This window comes from Babylonia areolata, chromosome 7 (assembly GCF_041734735.1).
Source record: "Babylonia areolata isolate BAREFJ2019XMU chromosome 7, ASM4173473v1, whole genome shotgun sequence".
Lineage (NCBI taxonomy): Eukaryota > Metazoa > Mollusca > Gastropoda > Neogastropoda > Buccinidae > Babylonia > Babylonia areolata.
In genome coordinates, this window is record NC_134882.1 from 33,319,743 (window position 1) to 33,338,475 (window position 18,733).

Genomic DNA, 18,733 nt, shown 5'->3' on the forward strand with positions numbered 1-18,733 from the left:
ACTTTTTTTAAGTTGTAAGTATTATGCTGTGACGTACATTGATCACAATTTCTCTGCATTGCTTCAGTGCAAGGCTGCCCATATTTCTTCTTTCTCTTTTTTATTTTATTATTATTATTTTTTTTTTAATCTGCTTGCAAGTGTATTTGACTCAATTTATGCTGATTTGTTTGGAGTAAAAACAAAATCACCCACAAATGTGAAGAGACTATAAACTCTTTCTCAGTGACTGGTTGAGGAAGAGTATTTCTACAGAAGCTATTTCCAGAGTTCTCACCTTTTGCTAAGTATCCACCCCTAAAAAAAGAAAAAAAAAAGAAGAAAAGAAATAAAGGCATCTTGCAGAACAAAATCTTGTCACTGTCTGCATTTCCCAAGCAAATTCAGATCTGTTGTGTGTGTGTGCGTGTGTGTGTGTGTGTGTGTGTGTGTGCGCGTGCGCGCATGTGTGTGCATGTGTGTGTGTGTGCATATGTACAAGTGTGTGCAATCACTGGTTTTTACATGTAGGTATGTGTTTGACTCTGAGCATGCAACCACAAAAATGAGTGTACATTTATGCACAAATATCTGTATAAAAAAAGCAACAAAAAAAACAAAAAAAACAAGACAAAATGAGAACACGCACACAATGTTCATTTCATATCATGTTTTTATTTCTGGCAGGTACCAAGCCAACAAGTGTCATACAACCACATATATGGTAACAGCTCATTGGAATTGAAACGCAGTGCAGAAGGAAAAGTCACAACAATTACAGGTGAAAGGTCAATTACATCCAATGAAAGCAACAGAAACTGTGCTCTGTAATCTTATAAAAGCTACAGCCATAAATCATTAAAAAAAACCAAAAAAAACAAAAAAAACAAATGAAATAAAACAAACTTTTTTTTGGCAATAATATACAGAGAAACACTTCAATACATGCATGTTTTTCAAGAATATTCATGTGTATTTGTGAACTTATGTATTTCATGGAAGAACATTTATAATGATGAACATCTGCGAATGTATGTTTGAAATGAATGAGATTTTCTCATGTGTGTAATCCTTATGAACGTATGTGTTAAATGGATTGGAGGTTATATATGTAACTTTTTATGACTGTACATATTCAAATAAAGATGGTTTTACGTGTGTAAACTTCATGAATGTGTATGAACAAGTGAGAGGTTATGTTTATGTTTTGTTCAACTTAATATGACTATGTGTGTGCATACAAACACAAGTAAGTGTGCATCTACTCCTCTACATAAACACACAGAGCTTTGTTTGTATGTATGTACGAATCTAGTTAAGAAATATACACCTACGTAACATGTTCATCTGTAAATCAACAGTGGCCATGGATGGCATGGCCTGGCCATTAACGCTATGCTTGAGTTATTAAGTAAAACAAAAGCAAAGAATTCAAGAAACAAAATCAGAAAAGTTCACGACAGAGAAACCAACAATATACAACCAATGCCGTTGAACTGTCACTAATCTTCCACAACAGGTAACCATCACAAGAAAGACAATGCACAAAACACAATGACCCTGTGTAAACCAGCGTTAGTGAGCAGGAAAATGGAGGGGAGGGCGCAATAATAATCAAACAGGTGGAAACAATAAACACTGTGATCCTGAACAGATCAGCATATTACAAAGGGAAAGGGGGGGGGGGATGAGGGGAAAGGGTGGTGATGAGAAAGAAGTGAATGTGGGAGGAGGGGGGAAGGGGTTTGAGGGGGGGGAAGAGGAATTTTACGTAACTTATTGGGATATCAATCGTTAATCGCCTTTTATTCATCGTCAGGGCATTGTTATCTCAGGGACATTTTCTGCCTGTCCCCACAACTTCTCCCTTCCCTCCCTCCCACACCCCATGCTTATCCTGTTACCTCAAAGAATCATATTTCATAATAAAACAAAGCTTAAGTTGCCATAGCAACATCAACCCTTCACCCTACACTGCAGTCACACATTTTTATTTCAATGGTGTCTGTCTTCAGAGTCGAGTTTGTTTGTTTTGTTTTTTGGTGGATTTTTGTTTGTTTGCTGTTTTGTTTTTTTGTTGTTTTTTTTTTGCTTGACCTATCCCTGCTCTCCAAGTTTTGTTGTTGTTGTTTGTTTTCATTAAAACAATTTTTTTTTTTTACCTAACCATATCTACAATAAATAACTGATATCTAAAGAATGGTCTCTGAAAAAGAAAAAGAAAAATGCCATTTGCCTTCCATCAAGATGAATATTGAGCTTTAAGTTTACAAGACATAATTTCCACACACACTTATTTCACGTGATCCTTTATTTGTAACTTCTTTTACTAAAAAAAAAATAAACCCCCAAACCTCAAGACTCAGAAGAAAAAAAAAAAACTGATCATATTCATGGCCTGCTTTTCAGTATACCTTGACCCCCACACCCCCTCCCAAACACACACTCACACACACAAAAAATGCTAGTATTAACCTGGACTTGGTTATCTGCTGTTATCTTCTTGTTTTATCAACTTTTAGCTGGTAATGTTGCTTGAGACTAATATGTGCCTGCCTGCATTAACTGACCTGTGTTCAAAAACTACCCTTTGTGCTGCTTGGTAATGCCTTCTTAAGAAAAAGTTTATGCCATAAGGTAACCAGGAAACAAACAAACAAACAAACAAACAAACAAAACAAAAAAACAAGAAAGAAAAAAAAAATCATGAAGAAGCCAACCAACCCTGACAAAATCAACAACACAAAAAAAATCTCTTGCATTTCAAAAACCCTTGAAGTTACCCTCTCACATTTCATCGGCAAACCTGATAAAATAAATAAATACAATAAAAGACTGCACTACTCCACAACTTTCTCTCTCCAACCTGAAACACAAAGAAGCTCCACAGGTGGACTCAACCTCTCCTTGACAGCTATGGACTTCAGTGGCCGCAGGGTGTGAACATTTCACAACTGATTCAATGAAGACCTATTTTCAAGGCACCCCACCTGAGGCCATTTCTCAAAAAGATTAAAAAAAAAAAAAAAAAAAAAAAAGGAGAAATGTCTTTCAACACCAATATACATTTTGCTTCTGGTTACACTCTTGCATAATTTTGATTGCTGTGGATTTTTTTTTTTCTTCTCTCCTACCTATAATGCAGTTAAAGGAAATCTGTAAAGTATGGATTGAAACTAGGGTTGACCCTGATCCGCTCCCCATTTGGTTTTATGAATCAATAGTTTTATTAATTTATTTCTCTTGAGTAAGCGCAACATCTTTTGTTTCAGGTTACACTCTTGCATAATACTGATTGCGTTTTCTCCCCCTCCTACCTACAGCGAAAGGGAATCTGTAAAGTATGGACTGAAACCAAGATAACCCTGATCCACTCCCCCTTTGGTCTTGTGGATCAATATTTTTGTTAGTTCATTTCTTTTGTGCAAGCACACCATCTTTTACAGAGCGTTTGTCTGCCCTTTCTCTCCCTCCCCTCTCCTCACCTCTGTGTGTGTGTGTGTGTGTGTGTGTGTGTGTGATTGCGTGCACATGCACTTGTATGTGTGCGCTCACGTGCATGTGTGCGCGCGCGTGTGTGTGTGTGCTCAAGCTGCTTTTACCAAAAAATTACAAATGATATTGATGCTATGCACATCACTGCACTGAAAGAATACCAGTTATTGCATCAAAATGCTGGTCACTATTTTCCAAACATAAAAACAAGCCCTCTAATCACATCAACAGAGAAAAACAGTATCAAAACAGTAGACGGTGAACTGTGTCAAATTTTCTTTCCTTATTCAGTAAAACAAATGTAAGTTTGAACCTTTTCTTCCTCTTCTTTTGTGAGTCAGTTACAAAGGCTTTAGTGCTTCCCCCCCCCCCCCCCCACCCCCCTTTTCTTTCTTAAATAAAAAATCTTCTTAAGCCTTTGTTTCTTTTATTTTCTTTCTTTTTTTTTTAATCTTTTTTTTTTTTTAATATAAAATTTTCTATTTATCATAGGTGTTCATATGTTCTTACATTCGTTTCAGTGTAAAGCTGTTTTTCTTCAAAGTCAGAATTACTTAAATATTACTGTAACAAGCTTCTTTCTTTTCTTTTGTGGTGATTTCATTTCTTCCTTACTGATTACGTCAGCCAAAGATAAAAACGCTGATGACAGCTCTTGCCATGTCTCATCTTGATATAGTATTTCAGCACAGCTTAACAAAATGCAGACGGCAGCATCTCTCCTCCATAACACCAGTGTTCAATCAACAGGTAATTCTAGTTACCTCTTCCCTTACCTGACCATTGATTCACTAACCAGTGGCTGTGCTTAAATCAGGTCGTTAAGCACAAAGATGGCATCAGACAAACATGGGTTATTCTGAAAGGAGACTGCATATATTTAGTTGTTGGCTAATGAGGAAGTATTGGTAATCAAAATACAATACTTCAAAACCGCCACCCACATGCAGGCAGCCTTGTGCTTTACTGCGATTCTGTTAACGTTTACCATCATTTACCAAACGACAGGACACCTCAAATGAAACGACAGACTATGTATTACAATCATGCACGCTCTAGACATTATACGTTATGTAAAAATTACATGTGAAGAGCTGCACGCCTTTTGACTGGTATTTACTTCTTGCAGGTGTCTGTTTTCAACCTAAGAACAGGATGTGCACTCATTAATGTAACCAAAAACATCACCTGTTCAGATTTTCTTGTTTTTCACACTACTGACAATTACTGACAGCAGACAATGTTGAGTCTGGAATGAGATCTGGTGACAGGACTAACTGATTAGTGACAATCACCAAAAGCAGACATCCATATCTGTCAAACTAAATCTGAACAAAGCAATATTTCTAAACATGACGTGGCACACAATGGCGATATGATCTGACTTGCTGAAATATTTGGGAATAATTTGCAAAATCATTTGTGTATCATCAGATAATCACATACTTTTTAAAGTTTTAAATCAATTAACCAGTTACAGCTTTTTATCCCCCCAACATACACAAAATGTAGCAGCTTACCAAAACTTGAAGCAATTATATCTTAAAAACCATGGGACATTTAAATCATTATCTATCTATACAAACATAGATACATATATGTGTGTGTGTGTGTGTGTGTGTGTGTGTGTGTGTGTGTGTGTTTTCATTTTTTCAGAATATATTTTGTCTTTTCTTCCTTACATTTACTTTATCCTTCAGGCATGAAGGAGTCACTGGATTGTGACATTTCCCTGCTATGATTGAGAACACCTCTCTCACATACAAAATTACAATCAATTCATTTCTGTTAGTTGCTTATATCCCAGCCCGCCACACAATCAGTATGAATGATACACGTGTCGCAGTTCTCTCTCAATGACGCATAAACGATACACAGCGCAGGGCAGGACGAATACCTCCTGGGGAACAAAGCTTTGAACAGAACAAAATAAAGTATTCAAAATACTTAACACGATTTCAGAAATGCACGCTTTCACGGGCACAACCAATTTCCACATATGCAGATAGTACTCAAAACCAAAGATGTGAATGAACACCAGTGACTGGTGAACAGCTGACAAAGAACTTTCAACGGCTTATAAGCAAACTCACTTTCCCTCATACCCTTTTCAGAAAACAAAAAATAAAAATAAAATAAAATGCTGTTTACAATGTCACTTTTTCAAACAAACTTCCACAAAAAAGACAATACATAAATAAACATTCCAAAAACGTAACCTGCATAGACAGGCTGACACAACTAAAACAAGACAAAATATACACAATCACATTCTGGTAACAAACCTAGAACATTACGAAACATGAAAAAACACACTCAAGTGAGAAAACTAGCATGTTACCAAAAATACACAACATACTCTTGCAATGCAAACTAAAACAGACAATAACCAGACACAATGCATTCTTGATCTATGGTACATTAAAGAAAAAAAAATAAAGAAAGAAAATTAAAAAAGCTATGAAACCCTCTGTCTCTGATGCAACTCGGAGTCTATGCTTCATTAGCTTCTTCTTCATCTACACTAGAATCAACAGCTGTATGGACACAGTTCATTCGTCACAGGTTAAAACAGGAATAGAACTGCCGAAACCCTGGAAGTCTGCATTCATTCACTGATCTTTGCTAGAATCTACACTGTTTTCAGGTACCAAGCAGACATGATATACCAGGGGCCATTTAGACAACAGGACTATTGAAGGTAGTGGTCTACCTGTCAACACTTACGCCCCAGGAAAGGGTGACAGGTAATAACGATGATGATAATGATGATTCCTCAGGTGCTCCGTGGGTACAGGTAAAACCACCCCGCACGGGGTAGCTGTGACACAAAGCCATCAACATCGCATCACAATGGATGAGAAGACAAAAACTGGTGAGTTGAAACAAAATTCACCGTCATTCCACAGCTAACACACAGGCTCTCTACCAACTGCATGACATTTGTCAAAATCAATGACGATCAAATTCCACAGGTTATGTGCAGTGTGCTAGGCTCTCACCTGGTGTCCACTGGCTACGCACTGCAAGGGGGCCTGGTCTGTGAGCAAGCGCTGACATTACAAGCTGCAGCCATCAACAAAAACAAGGCAACAGCTTCCGATTAAGACCCCCTGGAAACAGGACTGCAAATGTTCAGAATGGTCCATATAGACTGTTTCACAAGACTCCATATAGACTGTTTCACAAGACTCCATATAGACTGCTTCACAAAACTAAGATCCTATAAACAGGAAAGTGTACAGACTGGCCCATAAAGACTGCTTCGCAAAACTATGACCCCTATAAACAGGAAAGTGTACAGACTGGCCCATAAAGACTGCTTCGCAAAACTATGACCCCTATAAACAGGAAAGTGTACAGACTGGTACATATACACTGCTTCACAAAACTAAGACCCCTATAACCAGGAAAGTGTACAGACTGGCACATATACACTGCTTCACAAAACTAAGACCCCTATAAATAGGAAAGTGTACAGACTGGCACATATACACTGCTTCACAAAACTAAGACCCTTGCAAACAGGAAAGTGTACAGACTGGCACATATACACTGCTTCACAAAACTAAGACCCCTATAAATAGGAAAGTGTACAGACTGGCACATATACACTGCTTAACAAAACTAAGACCCTTGCAAACAGGAAAGTGTACAGACTGGCACATATACACTGCTTCACAAAACTAAGACCCTTGTAAACAGGACCGCAAGTGCACAGACTGGCCCAGACAGTGTTTGGGTTTTCAAAACAGAGCAGAAAGAAATACAGTTAACAAGACAGCGTGTAAGTAGGCAACTGCCATCTGATGAATGTTTGTGAATTTTCGTTTTGACCCCCCCCCCCCCCTTTTTTTTTCTCTCTCTCCTCCCCCCCCCCCTCAATCTCCTCTTCTGTTCACTTTGCTTATCTTGTTCACAATGGTCTGGACAAAAATCAACACTCCTTGGCTACCCTCTTCTTTCTCTTTCCATTTGACAACGTATAAACCCACATCATCTCACACGACTGTTGTGAGTTGTGGGAAGACAAAACAATCTTCTTGTGTGGGCGAGTGCAAAAGAGTGCTGTTCATGTCTGCCTCTTTAACTGCACACACCCTCCGTGTTCTTCTTCTCTGAAGACCTTGTACTGCCCAGCTCTCCCTAGAGTTTCTTATCACTGTTCCTAATCCCCAGTGTCCTGAAGCTGATGGAAGCCACACTACTGCCAGTGACATGTACCCAAAACATCTGAAGCCATCAAAATGCAGTTATGATGCACATAAATATTCAGTATCGTGAAATGCTGTATCGACACCCCCTTCCAGCCATATCTGCATCATTTCAATTGCCAATGTTATTAAGAAAAAAAAAAATTAAAAAAAAAAGAGAAGAAAAGAAGAAGAAAAAAACGAATGTGGGACAGGAATACCTAAACACTTCAGAAAAGAGCATCTGAAAGTCAGAAAGAGGGGAGGGGAGGGGAGGGAAGACAGGGAGGGAGGGAGACAGAGAGAGAGAGAGAGAGAGAAAGTGAAAGAACAAAAATGAAATGTGCATTCTGCAAACTTCTGCTGCCGGCAGTCACAGTCACGATTCACAGAACTAACAAAACAACCTGACCGCGATGCTAATGTTTCTGCACCGACAACTTGATGAACAAAGGAGAAAAAGACTCAATCAGTCACTGTGAGAGATCGCCACAAAGCAACAATAGAACACCTGTAACAACGAATCGGATGAACACTTATGGCCAACACTCAATGTCAAGGGAATCATCAAGTTTCACATATAATGCCAATGAGCTGTCACATATCTTCCTTGCTTTTTTTGTTTTTGTTTTTGTTGCTTTTAAAATAAAACATTTTTATAAAGTCAGCGAACTGACCGAAAGTATATCGAGCATTTGACACACTAAGCCAACGAGACAATATCTCTATCTCACTAACACATGCATACATAAATTACAGTGCTTGTGAATCATGATGAAACATGAGCTACAACACAGCGCATATTTCTAGTCAGAGGTCACAATGCTATACAAAAATAATGTCCATAAATTACGACTGCAACTTTGTCTTAAACATCCTTGGCTAAACATGTCCATCATGCTGGTGAACATATATATATATGATAAGCATTACACAACCAGCCCTTCAATCCTTGGCATCATTTAAAAAAATTTTTTTTTATTCAATTCACACGCAACAAGCAGAATAACAATGCACCATAATTCCATATCTTTCAAATCCTGTACACATATGAAACTGATAAGCTGCAATTTCATTCATTATGCAAACTGTAAACATCTGATGCCGGAAAGACAGTTCCTGTCAGCTCGTTCATTATTCAGACTGGACACGTACAATGCCAAAAAGGCAAACATTTCCTGCAAGTTCATTCATTATTCTTACTGGAAACATGCCATACCCAACAGAACATTCATACACCACCAGACTCACGAACAACATTCCTCCATGAGAGTGACCAACAGTAAGCACATACAAGCATTTCACACTCCGACACCATGTACAACAAAGTAGTGAACACCGACGTGCATGATATCCCGCAGGCCCACTTGTCAAATTCACACGCCCTTGGTGTCTTAAAGCTTCGAGCGTCACCCTGATTTGCCTCACCTGGCTTTCCCATTCCGAATTCACCTATCAGTGCACTGATGATCCCGATTCACCTACTCCCAGTTGACCTATGTACTTAGTTGCTGTGTGTGCATGCATGTGCATGTGTATGTCTTAAAAAAAGAAAGAAAAAAAGTACTTTCAGATTGGATTGCGCGCACGCGCGTGTGAGCAAGAGCAAGAGAGAGAGAGAGAGAGAGAGAGACTGGTGAAACGGGAACGGTGGGTGAGCAAAACGGGACAAAGGGCGACACTATCAAGAGGCCACTGAGGGTGAGGGAGGCATGACCAAAGACCAGGTGAAATGGAAACAGGCTGAACCGGACCTGCTTCCAACCTTCCAGTGCTGACAACAGACATTTCATCGCACCAAACAAGAACAATACTGGACAAGTTTAGTTACAACACACACACAGCTTGACAGGCGTCACATGGCAACCACCCCCTTTTCCCACCCCCCTTCCCTCTCCTTGGACTATCTCATATAGCTGTCTTCAATTACCTCTAGTGTGGTAATATTCTACTACCTCTCACACAATGAAATTCAGTTCTCTCACATGTAGTGATATCCAATTACCTTTCAAAACAGTACTACTCCATTACCTCAAATATAATATCCAATTATTTCTTATACAGTTACATTCAATCACCTCTGATGCAATGGAGGTTCAGTTACCTCTGATATATAAGATTAAATTCCCTCTAATGAATATTTCAATTCCTTGTAATGCAATATCCAACTACCTCTAAATGCGTAAAATCAAACATTCTATTGCAATGGTCAATCACCTCTAACACTGCAATATTCAATGAACACTAATGAAGTAATATTCCACTAAATGACTCTATGGTTCTGAACAGTTACCTTCCTACCTAGGCTGGCTCGTCACACACTTGTGGGAAAAAAACAACCCAAAACAAACAAACCAGCAAACAGATGATGCTATACACACACGCACACACACACACACGCACGCACACATGACATATGATATACAAGGAGACAGTCAAATGCATCATGATGATACACACAGTCTGATTTTGTTTATACACCATAGTTCAAGCAGGTGCTTTAACAGACATGCTGTACATATACTGTATTCACCCAATATTTGTTAAGCATCTTTGGTAGGACAGACCACTGTCCCAGCTGAGGGAAAAAAAGTCAAGGATTCTTCTCGCAGTACTAAGCACATATCCGATACCAGACACTTGTTTAATGCATACATATGTTGACACCCACAGCCACACGTCTTGCAGTTGAATTCACTTTACACAAAAAGTCAGTAGTGACAGTAGTTTGTGTGTGTGTGTGTGTGTGTGCACGCGTGCGTGCGTGTGTGTGTGTGTGTGTGTGCGTGTGTGTGCGTGTGTGTGTGTGTATGTGAGTGCATGTGTCCATAATATACAAGAGCACATATACACATATATATATATATATATATATATATATATATATATACTGCAACCATTTTCAGAATGTACAGGTACACTTTCCTGGAGAAGTAAGAGTGAGGATGCAGAGGCATAAGAATAATCAAGACAATTTCCCCTACTAACTGTATACAAGTAAATGCATAAATATACTGTGGTAATTACCTATAGGATGTACTTTGTATGGCTTAATTTATACAGTATATTTACCACATAAACAAATAAGTGCTCTTCTGAAATATTTAAAAAAATCTTTAAAAAAACTGAACAAAAACATCATCATCAACAAACAAAACACACAAACAAATAAAGTGTTAGAACGATTTGATTACATTTTTTTTTCACACTCATTCGCAAGAAATAAAAATGAATGAAAATTTCAAACCATTACTGACCATATCTCAAAAAGTGAGAAAAAAAGAAAAACAACAACAACAAAAACAAACCCCAAAAAACGGAAAAGAAAAAAGAAAATGTGGAATTTTCAATGAAATTAACAAGACACTGACAATGTAAAGGATTATATATATTCTTCTAATTCAAATCTCACAATACAAATGGTAACAAAGTTTTCCCATGACTGGTAAGGTTAGGCAGAAGCAGGCACACAGACACATAATGTATTATGGCAACGCCAAGTCAGATGCCAGTTGATAGCATAACACAAGGACCATCAGTATTAAATTCTATACAGCCCTACATTTCCATAAACATTTCCACTGAAATGATACAATGATTTCTTGACATCTGACAATGGGCATCAATGCAAACACACACACACACACACACACACACACACACACACACACACACAGAGCCAGTTATTGTCATGAAACATCAGTTACAATTGCATCAGAATATCACACAAATGATTATGTGTACAAATAATCATGTACACATGCAATTCATCTTTTGTACACCAGCACTTTGTGCGCACATACACATGAAAACATGCAAACATGTGTGCACAAACACACACACACACTCACTCTCTAATCTCAGAAGTTGCCTTTCACGATCTGACTTGATAAATGATGTCTGACATAAACACAAACACACAAATTATACACGCATATGTGCGCACACACTCACACTCACTCACGCACACACTAAGTACCAACCAATCACACAAACGTTGGTACACAGAACAAAAAGCATGGAAAACAACAACAACAAGACTTTTCAAAACATGAATTCCACAAAAAGAATTTTTTTTTACCAGTGAATCAAACACAGCTCTTCTGTTCCACCAGCTTCACCCTCATGGGTTCCCAGCAAGTTGTGTTTGTTCATTCACTGGCATAAGCACTCTTCAAGGCTGTACTGTGCTGAGGTTCCGAATACAGAGTTCACTGCGATGGGAATCACAACCACAACACTGAGAATAGTTCAAACTGATGGTTCGGTTCTCCTCTTTTTTTGTTGTTGTTTGTTTGTGCCATTCCGTTCTCCACCACGTAACGCCGGGATGGTGCATCTGTACAGCTTTCTGTATAGTTCAAAGAGTGTGATGACCACTGTACCAGGCATGGTTGCTGCTGATTAACTGTTGTTTGATGCTACAGGGAAGTGCAATTCTGTGTTCCTCCCCCCCCCCCCCCCCCCCCCCCCAAGTCTCTCCCTCATCTACCTTGACTTTCCTTGAATCCTGTTCATCCCAACGTTTTTCTTCCAATACTGACCTCCCATCCCCACTCCTCTTCTCTCGTTTCTTGCTTTTCTTCAGAAAATCACCCGAACTTATCAGACTTCAAGCTTTTTCGTGTTTTTTAAAAAATTTTTTTTTATTCAGAAGTCCTTCTCCACACCAATACTGTACTGATCAAATCTTATCATTTATCAACGATCCACAATACAAATCACATGTCCTTATCCTGGTGTCTTCAGTCCCCCCCCACCTCCAACACCCACACCCCTGTCCTGTGATTCCTGTTCATTCACCGTAAACCCTGATTTCTTCCTATCAACAAGACCTCCACTGCTTCCCACTACATCCTCCTTCATTATCCTTTCTGCCGGTCTTCAAAAAACAAAAAGCAGTCAACAATTAGCAATCTTTGGCCTCAGCGGTGGTGGTCTCCTGCTCGGCAGCAGCCTCCCCAGTCCCCGGGACTCGAACCTCCAGCTGCATGGCCCCAGCCCCCAGGTCCACAGCCGCGTCACTCCCCTTCCGGCTCCCAGACTGCAGCGCGCAGCGGTGGCGCTCGTCAAACCCTTCGTCTTCCTCTTCCTCCTCATCGTCATCGTGACGCGGCGACATCAGCGCCTGCATCTCCATGTCGTGGGTCGTGGAGGAGGAGGCTCGTGAGAGCCGGTCAGCACTGGGGCTGTGACGGACGGAGTGGGAGCAGGACGGGGAGTGGCAGGCGTCCTGGGAGGAGGTCCCCGCTGCAGAGTCCGGAGAGGAGGCGTCATGGCTGGGGTGGAAGTGCAGGCAGGTGTGGGGCAGGAGCAGCACCTTCACCTCCGTGTCCGCTGTAGCCTGGTCGTCTGTGGTGGAGCTCGGCTCATGATCGTCCACAGCAACCACGATGTTGCCGCTCTCGGGGTCCTGGTGGACGCTTTCCTGACTGCCAAACACCTGCCATCAGAGTCATTGCTTTCTGTATTAATGCTTTCCTCACTGCCAAACACTAGTCATCAGTCAATGCTTTCCTGACTGCCAAACACCTGTCATCACAGTCATTGCTTTCTTGACTGCCAAACACCTGTCATCACAGTCATTACTTTCCTGACTGCCAAACACCTGCCATCAGTCATTGCTTTCCTGACTGCCAAACACCAGTCATCCGTCATTGTTTTCCTGACTGCCAAACACCGGTCATCACAGTCATTGCTTTCCTGACTGCCAAACACCAGTCATCCGTCATTGTTTTCCTGACTGCCAAACACCGGTCATCAGTCACTGTTTTCCTGACTGCCAAACACCAGTCATCAGTCACTACTTTCTTGACTGCCAAACACCTGTCATCACAGTCATTACTTTCCTGACTGCCAAACACCTGCCATCAGTCATTGCTTTCCTGACTGCCAAACACCAGTCATCCGTCATTGTTTTCCTGACTGCCAAACACCGGTCATCAGTCAATGCTTTCTTGACTGCCAAACACCTGTCATCGGTCACTAGTTTCTTGACTGCCAAACACCTGTCATCACAGTCATTACTTTCTTGACTGCCAAACACCTGTCATCACAGTCATTACTTTCCTGACTGCCAAACACCTGCCATCAGTCATTGCTTTCCTGACTGCCAAACACCTGTCATCACAGTCACTGCTTTCCTGACTGCCAAACACCTGTCATCAGTCACTGCTTTCCTGACTGCCAAACACCTGTCATCAGTCAATGCTTTCCTGACTGCTAAACACAAGTCATCAGTCACTACTTTCTTGACTGCCAAACACCAGTCATCAGTCATTGCTTTCTTGACTGCCAAATACCAGTCATCACAGTCATTGCTTTCCTGACTGCCAAACACCAGTCATCAGTCATTGCTTTCTTGACTGCCAAACACCTGTCATCACAGTCATTGCTTTCCTGACTGCCAAACACCTGTCATCACAGTCATTGGTTTCCTGACTGCCAAACACCTGTCATCAGTCACTGTTTTCCTGACTGCCAAACACCTGTCATCACAGTCATTACTTTCCTGACTGCCAAACACCAGTCATCAGTCACTGTTTTCCTGACTGCCAAACACCAGTCATCAGTCATTGCTTTCCTGACTGCCAAACACCTGTCATCACAGTCATTGCTTTCCTGACTGCCAAACACCAATCATCAGTCACTGTTTTCCTGACTGCCAAACACCTGTCATCACAGTCATTACTTTCCTGACTGCCAAACACCAGTCATCAGTCACTGTTTTCCTGACTGCCAAACACCTGTCATCACAGTCATTACTTTCCTGACTGCCAAACACCTGTCATCACAGTCATTACTTTCCTGACTGCCAAACACCTGTCATCACAGTCATTGCTTTCCTGACTGCCAAACACCTGTCATCACAGTCATTACTTTCCTGACTGCCAAACACCTGTCATCACAGTCATTACTTTCCTGACTGCCAAACACCTGTCATCAGTCAGTGCTTTCCTGACTGCCAGTCATTGCTTTCCTGACTACCAAACACCTGTCATCAGTCATTGCTTTCCTGACTGCCAAACACCTGTCATCAGTCATTACTTTCCTGACTGCCGAACACCTGTCATTAGTCATTGCTTTCCTGACTGCCAAACACCTGTCATCAGTCATTGCTTTCCTGACTGCCAAACACCTGTCATCAGTCATTGCTTTCCTGACTGCCAGTCATTGCTTTCCTGACTACCAAACACCTGTCATCAGTCATTGCTTTCCTGACTGCCAAACACCTGTCATCAGTCACTGCTTTCCTGACTTCCAAACACCTGTCATAAGTCACTGCTTTCCTGACTGCCAAACACCAGTCATTGCTTTCCTGACTACCAAACACCTGTGATGACAGGTGTTTGGCTGTCATCAGTCATTGCTTTCCTGACTGCCAAACACCGGTCATCAGTCATTGCTTTCCTGACTGCCAAACACCAGTCATCAGTCACTGCTTTCCTGACTGCCAAACACCTGTCATCAGTCAGTGCTTTCCTGACTGTCAAACACCTGTCATCAGTCAGTGCTTTCCTGACTGCCAAACACCTGTCATCAGTCAACTGTTTCCTGACTGTCAAACACCTGTCATCAGTCATTGCTTTCCTGACTGTCAACACCTGTCATCAGTCAGTGCTTTCCTGACTGCCAAACACCTGTCATCAGTCAGTGCTTTCCTGACTGCCAGTCAGTTGCTTTCCTGATTGCCAAACACCTGTCATCAGTCAGTGCTTTCCTGACTGTCAAACACCTGTCATCAGTCAGTGCTTTCCTGACTGTCAAACACCTGGTCATCAGTCAGTGCTTTCCTGACTGCCAGTCATTGCTTTCCTGATTGCCAACACCTGTCATCACAGTCACTGCTTTCCTGACTGCCAAACATCAGTCATCAGTCATTGCTTTCCTGACTGCCAAACACCTGTCATCAGTCACTGCTTTCCTGACGGTCAAACACCTGTCATCACAGTCATTACTTTTCCTGACTGCCAAAACACCTGTCATCACAGTCATTGGTTTCCTGACTGCCAAACATCAGTCATCAGTCATTGCTTTCCTGACTGCCAAACACCTGTCATCAGTCACTGCTTTCCTGACGGTCAAACACCTGTCATCAGTCATTACTTTCCTGACTGCCAAACACCTGTCATCACAGTCATTGCTTTCCTGACTGCCAAACACCTGTCATCAGTCATTGCTTTCCTGACTGCCAAACACCAGTCATCAGTCATTGCTTTCCTGACTGCCAAACACCTGTCATCACAGTCACTGCTTTCCTGACTGCCAAACACCTGTCATCACAGTCTCACTTTCTTGTGAAGGGTGTTATGGAAGTGGTTTGTGCTGTTTCATCGTGACATCCTTTATCAGGGTTTTGTTGGGAAAGCTCCTTTTTCGTGATCATTTGTCAAGTGCTGCTGTCAAAATGAATGTTCAATTGAGGAGAAGAAAATGTCACTTGTCTCAACATTTTGCTGTCCAAAAAAAAAAAAGTCATCTTGTTTTGGAACTGATTAACCTGATTCACTGCTTCCTGTCTATATTCAAATGGAAAATGTTAACACTATTTCGCTGTTGTTAAAAATTTTTTTTTAAAAATTAAAAATTAAAAAAGTTCTTGAGTGTTCCTAGCTCTGAAAATATTCTGATACAAAGAGGCTGGTGCACAGACACATATGTGCACAGGGCTACAGATACAAAGATGTGACTCATGATAAAACAAGAGGCACAGAGGAACATACCTTATTTTTGTGAGAAGTTAAAAAACAACAACAACATACCTACAGTACAAAAAGCAAACATTATTAGACCAATAAAATTTCAACACCTTCACTTCATCATTTTAAAACCATCAACACATTAATAGTTTAACCAAGAATAAATAGCAAAGCAGAACAACAAGGTCTAAATAAATCATAATAAAATGAAAGGTAAAGCAGAGCAGAACAGTTGATCACAGCTGCTGGTTCAGCCTTTCAAAGCCCTGGAGTTGATCCTATCTCACACACTTCATCTCAGCTTACCCCCCTAACCCCCTCTCTCTCCTCTCCACTGGCTCCCAATCAAAATAAACAGTAAAACAAACAAACAAAAAAAAAACAACAACAAAAAAAACAGATCTAAATTTAAAAAAATAAAATAAACGAACAAAAAACCAAACCAAAACAGAACATGGCCTAAACAAAATAAACTGTATGTACAACGGAACCACAAAGATCTGGACATGAAACAAAAACAAGCAGCAAAACAGAAGAGAACAAGCAAGGTGTGGTGCAGTCACAGACAAGACACCTGCACGAGGCAGGCAGGTGGGCAGGCACCTACCTGCATGCCATAGGCTCGCAGTATATCCAGCTTGCACATGGGGCAGCTGCGCTGGTCCAGCAACCAGGGGTCCACGCACGATTTGTGGTACACGTGCCTGCAACACACACACAGACATGCCAACCCCCTGTAGGAACAAAATCTGGAGTGATAGCCTAGAGGTAGCGTGTCAGCCAATGAAGCGAGAGAGAATCTGAGTGCGCTGGTTTGAGTCACAGCTCAGCCGCCGATATTTCCCCCCCCTCCACTAGACCTTGAGTGGTGGTCTGGACGCTAGTCATTTGGATGAGATGCTAAACCGAGGTCCCTTGTGCAGCATGCACTTAGCGCGCGTAAAAGAACCCACAGCAACAAAAGGATTGTTCCTGGCAAAATTCTGTAGAAAAATCCACTTTGATAGGAAAAACAAATAAAACTGCAGGCAGGGGGTCAGGGGGGCGGGGGAGTGGCACTTTCAGTGTAGTGACGCCCTCTCCCTCAGGAGAGCAGCCCGAATTTCACACAGAGAAATCTGTTGTGACAAAAAATGAGAAATACAAATCTGGAAATTTGGTAGGAACATTTTGAATTTGGCAGGAACACTCAGACTCACACTCCAAGCCACATCAGCAAATGTGCATTTTCTTTACAAAGTATACAAACACCTGGGCCAGCTTGCAACATGGTGTTAACTGCTATGATTAAGCTGATTGGTCCACTCAATGCTGTTTCAATGTAAACATGCACGCGGTTAACAGAGCATCATAACGCGAGACCAAAGTTAGCAGTGACTGCCCTGGCCTTGTGATCAATAGGTCTAGAGCGTCTGGGTAATGCTACAACAGGTAAACATACATGTGACCATGCTATGTAGTCGAAAATGACCTCATCAAAACAATTCTGACGCTGGGGTAACATCGGAACAAACTTGCGATCGAACACACCAGTTGGCATCTCTGAACACAACTCCGCACTGCAGGTTCAAGGCTGAAGGAAGGTTCAAGATTGAAGGAAGGTTCAAGGCTTAAAGAAGGTTAAGGAAGGTTCAAGGCTGAAGGAAGGTTCAAGGTTAAAGGAAGGTTCAAGGCTTTAGGAAAGGAAGGTTCAAGGCTGAAGGAAGGTTCAAGGCTTAAGGAAGGTTCAAGGCAGGTCCCTTGACCTTTTACGGCCATCAAGGCCGTAAATTCATATCCACTATGTCAAGGGCTTGGCATGGGAAGGTGGGGTGGAGAGGAGTTGGGGGGGGCCCAGTCCTGTCATTTTAAATTAACCTCCCCCAACCGAAGTCTGGTACCCATTCACACCTGACCCAAAAGGAGTGAAGGAAAATCACAGTGAAGTCATGCCTTTCTCAAAGACACAACACCAAGAACAAAGCAGGGCCTCAAACTTTGATCACCGAAGAACACTGGATCATAAGTCCAGCACCTAACCAGCTGTGCCAGGGCACCTACTCTGCAAGACAAGTGTTGAAAAAGCATAAAGCGCTATAAACCCCTTGACTCCTGAACGCTGGTGACATGACATCAGTGTGGCATGATTCTAAAAAACAGTGGGTACGTTCTGCGTACTTTTTAACTGCTGTGACTGATTTAGCTGAACACAAGTACTGCAATCCCCAGAATAAAGGATGGTGATCTGACACTCCGCAATAGCCAAGCGGTTAAAGAGTTGGACTTTCAATTTGAGGGTCCCGGGTTCATATCTCGGTAAGGATGCCTGGTGGGTAAAGGGTGGAGATTTTTCCGATCTCCCAGGTCCACATGCCCAGACTTGTCTGA

The 18,733-nt window shown here is 41.4% G+C and overlaps 1 protein-coding gene across 1 annotated transcript in view; it reads right to left on the bottom strand.

Annotated features, from left to right (window-relative positions):
* Positions 1 to 634: 634 nt before the first annotated feature.
* Positions 635 to 18,733, bottom strand: part of LOC143283978 (RING finger protein 150-like) — a 59,995-nt gene continuing 41,896 nt past the window's right edge. The window contains exons 5-6 of the mRNA XM_076590463.1: positions 16,974 to 17,070; positions 635 to 13,110 (exon numbers count right to left, since the gene is read on the bottom strand). Of these exons, the coding sequence (XP_076446578.1) occupies positions 12,577 to 13,110; positions 16,974 to 17,070 (631 nt within the window). The 3' untranslated portion in view covers positions 635 to 12,576. The remainder of the gene's footprint in view (positions 13,111 to 16,973; positions 17,071 to 18,733) is intronic.